The 14,282-nt window shown below is 32.8% G+C and overlaps 1 protein-coding gene across 1 annotated transcript; it reads left to right on the forward strand.

The window, feature by feature from the left end:
• The first annotated feature begins 16 nt into the window (after nt 1–16).
• On the forward strand, nt 17–12,025 carry LOC124363400 (aminoacylase-1-like). The gene is made up of 10 exons (XM_046818650.1): nt 17–197; nt 2,688–2,857; nt 3,676–3,847; nt 4,167–4,310; nt 6,731–6,918; nt 7,724–7,850; nt 7,973–8,048; nt 8,131–8,271; nt 10,300–10,360; nt 11,815–12,025. Exons 1-10 carry the CDS (start codon nt 56–58, stop codon nt 11,956–11,958), a joined length of 1,365 nt encoding a protein of 454 aa, XP_046674606.1. The 5' UTR covers nt 17–55; the 3' UTR covers nt 11,959–12,025.
• The last annotated feature ends 2,257 nt before the right edge of the window (nt 12,026–14,282 follow it).

Genomic DNA, 14,282 nt, shown 5'->3' on the forward strand with positions numbered 1-14,282 from the left:
TGTAGTATCAGTTGTGTCAGTGAGCTAGTCAGTCAGTGAGCTAGTAGGGTCAGACATGACTGACTGTGATTATCTACCCACAGCCAAGAATGATGAGGTTGTCAGTTCAGCCATGCAGGAGAGCATAGAACATCCGTCAGTCTCAATATTTCGGGAATATCTGAGAATACCTTCAGTACATCCAGATGTCAACTACGGTACGTTACTGTTAAGTTAGCAATACGTACAAAATACTTCTGTAACAATTATGTTATATTTTTCAAACTAGAAATGATTAATTGTAGAATTTCATCCTGAAATTTATTGGCTTTCAAATTAATTTTTATAGTCCGTTTCAGTGAGTGTCTATTGTAAAGTAATTAGCGATCAACTATTTCACGAAAAATTTCAGAATAGAATGATGGCATTTTTAGGATAAGATTTTGTTATGTAGGATTATGTATTATAAGATTGGAATGTTCACAGATTGGCAATAAATCATAAATACCAAAGTGGTAATAAACTGCTGCGGTCAAGTTTGAAGACTTAATACATAATAATATTCAAAGACAATCTTATCACACAAATGAGATTGTTAATGTGAGTCATACAAGTTGGTTGTATTCTGTCATTAAATGTATTTTGAGTGAGCACAAGATGGGTTCATTGGCTTTAAATAAATGAATAAGGCTGGCAAGAAAAGATGTTGAAATAATCAAAGAAAACGCTTTTAAAGAGTAGACATTAGTGTCTTTTTCCTAAATTGTACAAAATTCTGAGAATTTCAATAGATATCGTGAAGATGGAACTTTCTAGCCCACCTCACATTCCACTATTTTTCATACTTCAACACATCATTTATTCGCTTCACTTAGTACAATACCTGCAGAAACGAAAACGATTCTTAAATCCAAGATCTTATTTGTTAAAACATAATTATATTCTGCGCAAGCATGGAACCATCACTAGAGTCTGATTTCATTCTATCATTTATGATTTATTCACCGAATGTAGAAATGAAGAAATTTCGTAGTAAGACAGCATGTCTTTTATGCTGTGTAACATATAAAACTATTCATAAAAAGTTTTGGTTGAGTAACTTTCTGTATTAGTAGATTTATATTAATAATGGCTGGATTACGAAAAGATTCTAATTTTCTAATGTAATTTGATAAGCCAGAACTTCGGATAGAAACATTGCGGATAATTGCGTCTTAAGCGCTCTCAGAAAACTATTATTTATTTAATGTTTTTTAACATTGTCAATAACGAATATAGAAATAAATACTAAAAGGAGTGGCAACAGTAGAGAATAAAAATTTTAGGAAGAGCCCAGGAATGTATAATAATGAGCCTTTGTAATGCTTACTTGATGGGTGGACAAACTATCTGATCCTTCAAGATCCTGAAGCTCTGGTGATAATCTTGATCCACCAAGAAAGAGTTATCTTGGAGAACTCTCCTAAGCAGAAAAGATGTGAAACCAAGCCTGATAAGAATTCTGAGTTCTTGGGAAGGCCAAATCCATCTCAATTTAATTGTCAATAACACAAGTCTTCATCTTGTAGACGACACTGATTGATGGTATCAGTCATCAGTTTTAAATAGCAACTCTTGTGTCACAATCCAGGACCTACCACCACTTGTAATTTAACAGTGGCCAACTCACAATATCATAATAATTAATATGATCCCATGCGTTGTGTGGTAGCTTTGTATTTTACACAAAGCAGTCTCCAGTATATTCCAACCAACATGGTCGACATCTAAATCCTGTATTTCCTTTGCAGTAAATCCTCTTGATACAACACTGTTCATTCAAATTTGGATAAGCTGATCCCTGGAATTCCAGAGGAAAAAGTTCATCTAGATTTGAATTGTCTGTTGCAAATTGCTCAGATTCACCACCACTCCTTTGGTAGATACTAAGTAGATAGTTATTCTCTATTGTACCAAGTAAATGCTTTCTGATCCCAAGTGAATCGCTTCTCAGCCTATTCGGAATTGGAAACTGCTGTAGCAACCAAAGCCAGAAAAGAAATGCCTATTTCAGTGACAAACTGTAGCATAGAAAAGACAGTAGACACATATTTGGGCAGTTACAGCCAATTTCGGTCCAATTATGAACCCAGAGGACCACCTCAACTTCCCAAAGTTTCACTACGTACCAAAATTGTAAATTAAATATCTTCTAAGAATTGAAGTCCAATATTCTGATAAGATTGTATCAAGTTGTAAAGAGAGAAATTAGCACAAAGCCTGCTGAGGTTTCACAGAAACCTTCATTATCCAGTTAAAAAAATTCAGGTATATCTCTAATCACCTTATTTTTAAAATAAGCAAATAATATTGTTCAAAGTCTGAACAAATTTTTCCCTTCAATTGTTGGTACTAAAAGTACATTTTTAATCTAGACAATTTGGAAATTAGCTACTTTCGGTATTTTGTTAAATGGTTTATTATTTAGCAATGCAATGTACTAGCCAATTCCAACATGTGCTATTTATATAATAAATATTTAACAAATGTTTGTTATTACCAGAGACATCTAGGAAGTTTTATAAGTTTTTCATACTTTCACACGCAATGTCCCAAATGACAGCAATAATCAGGACAAAAATTTACCCTGATTGATATTTCAAAGAAAAGATCAGAATATGATTTTCTGAAATTTTACTAACTTAAATTGTGTGTTTTTTTTTATTTAGATGAGTGTGTGAAATTCATCAAAAAACAAGCCAACAGCCTGGGACTGCTGTGGATGGTCTACTCGTGTACTCCTGGTAATCCTGTGGTGGTGCTGACTTGGACAGGCACTCAGCCTGAGCTACCCAGCGTGCTGCTCAACTCTCACATGGATGTAGTTCCTGCCTATCCTGTAAGTCATTTTAATCATACAGATTATGTCACACTAGACCTCATGGAAAGGAGGGGAATCTCCTGCCATATTAAGAAAATCATTATTGTACATGAATGTGTTCAAAAAAAGTTGACACCAGCCTTATCTTTTCCTTTACCATCCCTTCGTGTAGCCAAATTGAGGTAATTCATCTGCTCATTTCCATCTGGAAGTGATTTGCCATAGTGGTGATTACCCGCCTTGTGTATGACATTGAGTCTTTCATTTTAGCAGTCAATCATAATATATCAAAATCTTAAGAGAGCTATCTGCAGACATAAGACATCAAATCAGGATGGCTGCTTGGTCTAAGGTTATATTCTTTGACGTGGGAGTTAGCTTTAGAGTCAAGGGTTCATATCCCGCACCTGATATTAGAGATCTTCTGGTCTGGTGTATGCTTATATGAGAGTTACTGGTCTGGCAAATATAGCTAAAGACCGTTTTAGTCTACAATAAAAATATGATGGATTCATATGGAAATATGATTTATTCAAAGGTTAAAACTGAGGGATTCCTGCTATGTGACTAGTTAGTACAAAAACATGTGCATTTGGTCTAGTGTTAATTTAGCTTTGTCTAAAAAACTCAACCTCAATAAAAGTATCCCTGTTTAATTCAAGCCTATGGTAAATTTCTATAATTTTAAATAAATATTTTTCATTTAAAAAATACTGGAAAACAAGGGTGGGACAAAATTTGATCACTGTTTGAATTTATGCCAGTTGAATTGTTTAATTAAGTTAACCTTATTTAAATTTTCTTATATTTTTTATTTTCAGTAAGTTTTTTTTCAGGATAAATGGACTCATGACCCGTTTGCTGCTGAGAAAGATGATCAAGGAAACATATATGGAAGAGGAGCTCAAGATATGAAGAGTGTAGGCATACAATACCTAGAAGCAATTAGAAGGCTTAAAAAAAATGGAGTTAAGTTGAAGAGGACCGTACATGTATCATTTGTTCCAGGTGATGTCAATGTTATGTTCCAATGTAAAAGTAAATAACTGATAAAATTATAAATGTAGACTACACAAAACTTTTAGAACCATTTCCGAATGTCTAATTTTAAATACCAGTGTGCAGCCTAAAGTTGGAGAGGCTCACATGGTGACTGAAAGTTATCATTTATGTGGTGTGGCGCACTTCTATCTTGTTTAGGTATTTTATTATTTTTTCCTTCATGTGTTACTATCAATTTGGCACCTTGGTCATGGCCTTTTCCCTCCCCTTATCCAGTAACATGATCCTATCTCTAAAATTGTTTTATTCTTATGTTTCAGAGTAGACGAGGAAGGAGGAGACAATGGGATGTGTAAATTTGTGAATACCTCTGAATTTAAAAGTTTAAACGTTGGGTGTTCCCTAGATGAGGCTAGAGCAAGTCCAGAAGACTACTTTTACGTCTATTACGGTGAACGCACCATTTGGAGTAAGTATTTTTATTGAAAAAACACAAGTGTAAAGTAAATGGTAACTTAATTTAGTCTATCAGATCATCTTAATCAGAAAAGTTTTAGTAGTAGAATTTAGTCTATTAACGCTAACAAGAATTTCATGAGCTTGCATACCATCTCCACTTTCTCAACATAACGACTTGAGGGAGTAACAGCTGTACCTAACAAATTTTAGACCAATTTCAATTTTAGGTGATTTCTCTTCTGCGAGAAATTTGGCATTTCAGACTTACACAAGTACATCTGTGCTGTTCACTTTGTTAAAAATCTCTTGATCACTAGAGAGGATTTTCTCCATAATCTGGGTTGACATATACTCCTCAGAGTTAAAACAGATTGTTCTCTTCAAAAACTCCTATTGCTATGAGCTTTTGCTCCCTTAGGAAAGCTTTGCAGCAAACAAAGGAGTAGATACTTCACCTAGAGAAGCTGTTTCAACCCTGAATTCTGTGTTTTCAGCCAAAGATAGGCAACAGATTTCAGCTTTTACTGTGTTACAGCGTACTCAGTTGATTATTAAAAACGTTTCGAGTTTTACTTCGATTTCATTATTTGCAATCAAATAAATGTGTTTTCTATACATACAATTCTAATTAGTTTTAATAAGTTAATTCAGTTTGACAAATATAACTAGATTAAACATAAGTGTTTATGTAAAGCACAAGAATCTACCATAGCTACTTTATGTGTAGAAAACTCGGTTGCTCCACGGTGCTTAGAGATCGTGTCTATCACATCGTAGTGCACTCAATTGTGCACCTGATGAGACAATGAGACTACCACTTCACCTATTTATAGGTGTCTCTGATGTCAAAAAGATGTAAATGTTTCGTTTTGAGCTTCTTCGTTGTCGACTTTCTTTGGATCTCTTCAGACAAACATGACTCCAGATTCCAGGAGTCAAGTCTGAGACAGCGTCAGATACCAGATGATGCAATAAAAGGAAGGTGAACTGGAGCTAAACTCAAAATTCAATTAAATCAAACCTTCCTACCATAGCTACATTATGTGAAGAATCTATTAATATTTATTATAGACAATAAAATAGTGTTCTTTATTAGTTAATTCATTGCCAGTCTCACATGTGTGCTACAGACCAAATTTGTATACACTTTATTGCAAAACAAAAGGTCTCTGTAGGCTTTTTCACTTGAATTTCCATATATACAGACACCGCAACATTGGAGTGAGTCAAAGGCCACAAAATATGCAACTTTTAATTCACTGATTTCCTTCAATACAGTACTATATTTAGCTGCTTTTAGTATACAGTCTAACACAGTACTTCCCATTCCAAGCAGCTACATTTGCATACAAAAATGCTAAGCAAGGCTCTTCTTTAAAACATTATTGATACACTACAGTAGTCATAGTTCAATAAATGCAATTTTAACCCTTTTAGTGCCAATGTCTTAAAAATAGGTTGGTCCTAAACCTAAAGAATTTAAAGTTTGTCAACAAAATATGTCACAAAAAAGCAGTGTTAAGAGCACTAAAGGGTGAGGAGAAAAATCTTTATATTTTTTTATATAGTGTGCAAGAGAAGGCTGCACACTAAGTGTTACTCTTCACACTTCTGCTCAGTTTTTTTGTTTATGATCCTTCTATATATACATATATGTAAATAATTACTTGTTATTTTGAGTGTTTACCAGTGAACAATTAATTTTTATTCATTTCAAAAACAAAGTAAGATACTGATGAGTCCCATGAGTTCCTAATATTATAAACCTAATATTGCTATAAACAAGCATAAACACTAGTAGACATTTATTTTACAAAATGGAATGTTTTCCTGTTAAGTAGAATATTTAACATTTTTTTTTTTTTTTTTTAAGCTAGCATTTTGAAATTTTGAGCTTTTGTACAGAATTAAAAGAGGAAATGACACATGTGCCTAATGTTTTGCCAATGTTATTTTTTACATCTGTATTTCAACTAAAATTTTTGAACACATTTTTTTCTTTTTTATTTGTTTTTATGTGTTTTTAACTAAAAAAATTAAAAAAATTTTGTTGTATAATTATTTATATTTTTGAAAAATGCAAGTATCTAGGAGTAATACAAATGAAGAATAGGAATTTATCTTCAAAATAGTCCAGTTATAGTTTTATATTTTTTTGTTTAGAAAATGAGTAATTTTTGGCCAAAAGTGGTTGGCAATCTTGGTACAGACGTGTGTGAAGGCCTGGCACTTTCAGTATAACTTTAAAAAATTATGCTTGACATTAAAAGGATTAAAATGTTAAAGATACCTATTCTAATTTTAATAGTAAGGTAGTTTTAAAAAATTGTAGCAAGATTTAATTCTAATTAGATTGGTTCCCCTTTACAATATGTATATGACTATCAGATTTAGATAAGAACTGATAAAAAGACACCTGGTGTGTTATAGAACCAGTCGTAACATGCACTGGCGACACAGGACATGGGTCAGCATTTGTTAAAAACACTGCTGCCAACAAAGCAAGGATAATAATAGACCGATTCCTGGACTGGAGGCAACAAGAACTGGACAAGTTGCAATCTGATGCTTCTCTCACTGTCAGTGATGTCACTACCGTTAACCTCACCACCCTCAGTGTAAGTTTACCGTAAACAAAATATCTTCATGTTAATAAGATTGAAAACTGAAAGCATAATTGTCAATAAGAATTTATTTTATAGCTCTCAGGTTGCTATCATTGCTCATCCAATGATCTACGAAGTGTACCTCAATGTTAATTTTATGGTATTAAAACTGACATTAATTGTTACAGCTTTTCAATTTGCCATTGTTACGCTTTAAAATCAACCTTGCATATACCAAAACAATCTTTAAAAAGAAATCATGGTAGTTGCATAAAATTATAAGTAAAGTGAATCTACAATTTTTTCTCTTTAGGATGCACAATAAAAGGGAAAGCATGTCATAAATAATCAGTTTTTTCATACATAATCAAAGACTCGCACTGATCTTATACGAATAAAAAATTTGTTTTACAAAAAAGAAGGAAGAATAACTTGGTTTATTCTTGTTATGTGGGATGCCAGAGATTTTTGCAAGATAGGCCCTTTCCCTATTTATTGATCTGATGAGTATAAAAATATTATGTAACAGACATTGTAATTACACAGATCAATGTCAAAGTTTTGTGCGTAAGGATTTCCTCTTGGATTGTCTGATTTGTACAGCAGTGCTTTATAGTACTTGACTCCTCAAGAGTTCTATGACTTTGTGATGTCTTCTAGACATTGGGAGCCTTTAAAAAAAAGTTTCATGTTTCATTAATACTGAATAGAAAACATTCATCTCTGACACCCCTTTTAATATGTCTCAATAAAATCCCCCAATATTCTGTAAAACTTGCAAAATATACTTGGTAATATATGGTTCTGGCTGTGACAGGGTGGAGTACAGATGAACGTGGTTCCTGCCGAGATCAAACTCGGATTTGACATTCGCCTGTCCAGCAACAATGATTTCGACATTGTCAGCGAGAAGTTGGAAGGCTTCTGTCAGGAGGCTGGGGAGGGCACTTGCTAATATGTGGTGTTGGATGTGACAGGGTGGAGTACAGATGAACGTGGTTCCTGCTGAGATCAAGCTCGGGTTTGACATTTGTCTGTCCAGAGACATTGATTTCGACATTGTCAGCGAGAAGTTGGAAGGCTTCTGTCGGGGACTGGGGAGGGCACTTGCTAATATATGTTGTTGGTTGTGACAGGGTGGAGTACAGATGAACGTGGTTCCTGCTGAGATCAAACTCGGATTTGACATTCGCCTGTCCACGACAATGACTTCGACCTTGTCAGCGAGAAGTTGGAAGGCTTCTGTCGGGAGGCTGGGGAGGGCACTTCCATCACATATGTGTCCAAGAACCCCATAGTGTCGCCCACCTGTATAGACAGCAGCAACCCATGGTGGACTGCCTTTAAACACGCTGCGGATAAAATGTTAGTTGTCCTGTGACATCATTAATTCTGATTTTTTTATAGATTGGTGTAAAGTTTTATTTATTTCATTTTAACAATCAAGTTAATTCTGTGATCGAATTGTTTTATATAGATTCATATTACATCGGTCCCAATAAAGGTGGTTCTTAATTTTTTGAGAATTTCATATATTTTTTTGGTTTTAAGCTGTCATTCTTCAAAAGAAATCTTAACCTAATATTACGTTTGTTGTTATGTTACTTAACCAAGTATTTTGTATTGTGTAACTTATAATATTGTTTTTTTGATTATCAGTTACAGATTGGAGATATAAATTTATCTTATTTAAAGTTCAAAGTAATTTGTCTTACCTCTAGTGTCAAAATAAAAAACAAAATAGTTGTATAATGATAATTAGTTTTCGATTAAAAAACGTAAACTTAGAAGATACAATATTGTGATTGTTAAAATTGTTGGTCATCAATTTTTAACCCCTTTCTAAATACATTAAAGTCGTTTTTGTGAATTGAACTTAATATAAAGGGAGAGTACAAGAACATGAACATGTTTAACCCTTTGCGTGCCACGGCGACGATACATCGTCGCCAAAAACCCTTGCGAAAAGTGCCACGGCGACGATCTATCGTCGCCGACTTACTGTGCGAAAAGTGCCAGGCGACGATCCGTCGTCGCCGTCTGTTATCGTAATTTTTAACGCTTTATTTTTCATGAATTCTTTTCACAACCAATATTGTTTTATTTCTTAACTATCCTGCAATAGATAAATAATAGTTCACATAGTACTTTATATTAGTGAAGATAAAAAAAACACAGAATAATAGAAGCAACAACTGCGGGCGGTGATTAACCGGGCGCGTAACATCGTTGGCGCGTAAACAACTCGCTACTTATAGTATGCGTAATATCTAAAATAATACGTTCGGTTTACATGGTTGTGTTTACATCGTTTTGAGGTTAGGATCTCTAAAATGATTTTGTTAAATTGATATCTCCCGTGCGTACGTGCGTGCGCGCGCGCGCGCGCGCGCGTGTGTGTGTGTGTGCGCGCGCGCGTGTGTGTGTGTACATATTTTTTGGGAAAATATGAAGACCATATATTAGATATACTTTAGAACCAAAGGATAAATGTAAGTAATGCATTAATTATTTTTGTTTTAGTGTTGTGTTACCGGTACTGAAAAATGATTTTTTCATTATGTACATAATTTCAAGCATTGTTATGTAACTATAGTAATTATATAAAAAAGTTAACCATTATTTTTTTTCACATTAACAATGTTATAAAGAATATTAAAAAAATTCTTCCCATGGTAAAATTGTTTCTTATTAATTTGTCAAAAAAAATAAAAACTAAAAAATAAAAATTGCTTTATACATTTTTTGGTTTTGACATGCCAAAACTAATATTATTTTATGTTGTTTCATTTGTTTTGTAACATTTTATTGTAATACAACTTTTTACAAATATTTTGATACCTGTTTCATAAAAATAGTATGAAAAATAATAAAAATATATTCTTTTTCCGGAAGCCCGGTAATACTTCTTATTATTCCCTGGCATTTTTCGCATATGACTTGCAATATAGTTGCTAGTGCATTTCTTTTGTACTAAATTTTTTGCCTTGTGGCATTCAAAGGGTTTAAAAATGGGAATCTATGTTATTGGACTGCAAAAACAGGGAAATGTTTTCGATAAACTAACACTGTCTGCTCACTTTTTACTTACTAATACTTTTATTGTACATCTGTAAAAAAATACAAGTAAATTGTACATCTGTTATTGAATATCTTATTAGATATTACTTTATGGAATGAGTTAAATTATATATTTCGAATGTTATATGATATAATTTTAATAAATTATCACTCATTCGATGAAACCTATCCCATTCTGCTCAGTGGTTATAACAAACTATACATTTTTATCTACACTGTTTTGAATATACGGCCCTCAGTGTAGTTTACAAACAAAATCAATGAATAATCTTATCAATGGCCAAACATTATGGGTTATTTCACTGTTTCCAGGGGAGTGCATCTGAAACCGATCATTACACCAGGAGGCACAGACAGTCGGTTTCTCAGAAAAGTGAGTTTTCATTAAATGCTCTTCAATATTTTATGGTTTAATTGAATTTTTAAACTTAGAGCTCAAAGAAACTTTGATTTAACTTGAAACTATAGAAGAAACTTTTCTAAGCTATAAATAGTCTTTGATTTACTTGAGTTTAGGTAGAATTTACTTGTATGTAGTTAAAAAAAAATATAATAATACTGAGTTATAAAAATTTAAAATTTAGTATAAGAATGTTAACTTAAGCTGGAATATTAAAACAATAAGGATAATCTGTGCCTTTAGATTCTCGAACATTGTGTAGAGAAGTACAGAATTGTATAAACAGTGTTAATATTTCATTATAAATATCTTACCAACAAGAGATGGAACTTGTTTTTCTAGGTTATAGAGAGTATTTTAACACGATAAGGGGTAGTTCAGACTCTGGACATGTTCTCATTATAACAGTCATGATAACATGCTTTGACTGTTATTGTGATAATATGTGTGTTCTACACATAACATAACCTAGTTATGGTGGTAGAGGTTGAATCAATGTAAATGTTGAGTTTAGCTCCAGTTCATCTTCCTCAGTGCAGTGTCTGGTATCTGACGCTGTCTCAGACTAGACTCCTGGAATCTGGAGTCAAGCTCATCTGAAGAGATCCAAAATAGAGTCGACGACGAAAAAGCTCAAAACGGAAGTTTTACATCGTTTTGACATCAGAGACACCTTGAATACAAAATATAGTGTAATCTAGGTGAAGAGGTATTCTCATTGTCTCACAGGTTCACAAATGAATGCTACGATGTTTTAGACACGGTCTCCAAGCACGGTGGAGCAACTGATTTTTCTACATATAAGGGTTTCTGGGAAGGGTTGAATGGATGTGAACGGTTTAATAGTAACTAATATATACTTGTACAATTTTAAAATCCATTAAAATCGATATTCATAATTAACTACATAATTAATCGCAAGGTATTTAGGTCCTGAAAAGTAATTTTTTGAATCTATAACTTTATTCTTTTTAAGTATTATACTATCACTTTTAAAAGTTAAAGTATGCGAAAACAATTTAAGGGAAGTGTAATTAATTATTATGATGTAATCTTAGTCTCAGGTAGATACTACAAATGTTTAATGAATCAGTTTGGTTGTTTATTTTTAAGAACTTGACAATCATAACTTGTACCATAGAATGGGTATTAAGTGAAACTACTTCATTATAAGTACGGTACTTAAATCACATTAAAAGTATTATAAAAATAATATATGGCTTAAATCAATTCAAATTTGATATTCACATTATACAAATTACATGATCTGTACATTGAATATTGCAACAGAGCTAACTTTAATCTCTTTAACATACATTAAAACTCTATAATTACTTACATAAGTATTAATTATATGTATTTCTCTAGTGTCCATATTTCCTTTTGTGGTATTAATTAAATACTGTATTGTGCTTTGGTTTGTTCAGGTCGGAATATCTGCATTTGGATTTTCCCCGATGAACAACACTCCAACACTCCTTCACGACAATGATGAGTTTCTGAACGAAAAAGTTTTTCTACGCGGTATAGACATTTATTATGGAATCATCAAGTCACTGGCAAATCATTAAGAATATGGTGCAAAAACGACAATATTGTGACTAATTTAAAAATAATAATTATTATTTGTTGTGTGAAGTTTTACAAATTATTGACATCAGAAATTAAAGTACACAGCCAGGTCACACAATATCTTAATTACTATCTACAACTAAGAGGAACAACAAAAGAATAAAAAAGTGTTTAACTTAATTTGAGATTAAATTAAAGAAAAAAAAAATTAATATTAAAGAAATTTTGCTATAAAAGTTATTTTATCTATATCTAAAAAAATTTTCATGTCATAAAACAGGTTTTTAAGATCCAATGACTAAACTTACTTTAACATTTAGTTATTGCAGAATACAAAATAATCATAGGGTTCGCCACATTAAATACATTCATAGACAAAACGATGTGAGTACTTAAAGTCTTATTTCGGTTAGTAGTCACCTATAACAGCATTACTTTTATTCTTGGTATCAAGTTTATGACAATTGTAATAAAATTTTAAACTATCTTAATGGTTAAAATTTTTTTGACTGAAATAAAATAAGTATAAATTAATTACAGTTTGAATAACTGTACAAATAAGTGATCTCTGCAGTGATCTCTTGTACCTGCCTTAGTCATGATTCTAATCACTTTCTTTTGCAGAATCAATTTGTCCTGATTTTTATTACAGCTCCCCCACAGATTCAAACCATATCTAAAAACACACTGGAAACAAGCTGAGTACGCTGTACTAACATAGCTTTGGGGAACTACAACATTCAAACTTCTAATTACGAGCACGTACTTCGTGCTCGTAGATACAAACTTCGTAGATACAAGCACGTACTCTGACCGGCTTTTTTTGGATAGTTTTACCGGGGCCCTGGACGGATCCTGCCAAACGTCCATTTCAAGGGACCGTGTCAATGGACAAGATACCTAAATCTAAAACTGTAACTTATTACTGAATCTTACTATCAGTAACAAAATAATAAGATGTTATCTATGGGATAATAGTGAGGAGGGTGTGGTGGCGGAACATAACAGGGCCCGGCCAATTTTTTTCCAGGGCCCGCCATCGCTGAGTACGGCCCTGATTAAGATATATAACTCAGGAAAATCTAGACCTTAAATAATCTAAATGTGGACTCCAAGGTAACTGACTGTCTACATAAACTCCCAAAACTTTTGTCAACTTACAATTATTGTTTATTGGAGTTTTTGAATTTTCTTTCAAATGTTCTTTCTTTTATATGTTCAATAAGACTTCTCAAGCCTACAGAGACTCTCACCAACATTAAAAAAGTTGTGCCATATTAAAACAAAGAATGTTTTACATTTGACTGCTAATGGTGAATCATCTAAATAAATTATAAATAGCAGAGGACCCAGCAGTGAGCCTTGTGAAACACCCACTTCACAAGAACCCCATTTAACCAAATGGTAAATACCAATAACATATAGCCTAACATTAAAAACGATATTCAAGGTAAGATTAAAAAATGTAGGCACAAGCCATGGAAACTGTGTTATTTCAATTTTTTTAATGACATTATTACTGTCAATAAAGGTAAAGGTTTGGCTCAGTTCACTCAGAGCAGTCTGAGTATATGATGTATCCTCTAAAGTTAGATAAATTTGCCTAAGTGATCAAGTGCACAAATAGTTGATCTTTCTTTACTAAAGCTAGTAAGTATGAGTTGGATATTTAACCCTTTATAGGTTACTGATTGAATTTCAACCAGTCATGTGATTTTCCTTATGCACACCCAAAATATTTTTTCTGTGTTAACGCTTACTGGGCGATAATTCAACTGACAGTCATAAAGTTCAATCGAGAATGTCCTGTCAAGTAAACAAGGCTTGTTTTATCAAGAGACCCATCTATTGGCTCTGATAAATACTGAAAATCTATGGCATTGCTTAGTCTAATGTGTGATGTGACCTATCAAGGTTGATATTTCAACCAGTACGCATTATTATCATTGTGTCTGGAGAGTGAATATCACCTTCGAGTTTGTTCGAGTTAACTCAGTGCACACTTTTACAGGTAAGATTTAAACAAATTACAGTTATTGTGTTTTGTTTAGTTATCAAAAATACAGGTTTTCAAAACAAAATTGGTTTGTTTGTTTAATATTTTACACTATAAAAGTAATTTAAATATGAATAGAATTTTAACCTGATACTCGTAGATTATTTGAGATATTTTTCAATCAACTTGTATAAAAATCTGCAAGCATCAAGTTTAAATTTATGAATAATCTTGTAATTATACTCACTCCTCTATATACATTTGCACTTTATAGATGTTTACCATTACTTCACGCTTCTCTCACACAGTATGTTGAAGGAATATGGA

This window comes from Homalodisca vitripennis, chromosome 5, assembly GCF_021130785.1.
Source record: "Homalodisca vitripennis isolate AUS2020 chromosome 5, UT_GWSS_2.1, whole genome shotgun sequence".
In the NCBI taxonomy this organism is placed as follows: domain Eukaryota; kingdom Metazoa; phylum Arthropoda; class Insecta; order Hemiptera; family Cicadellidae; genus Homalodisca; species Homalodisca vitripennis.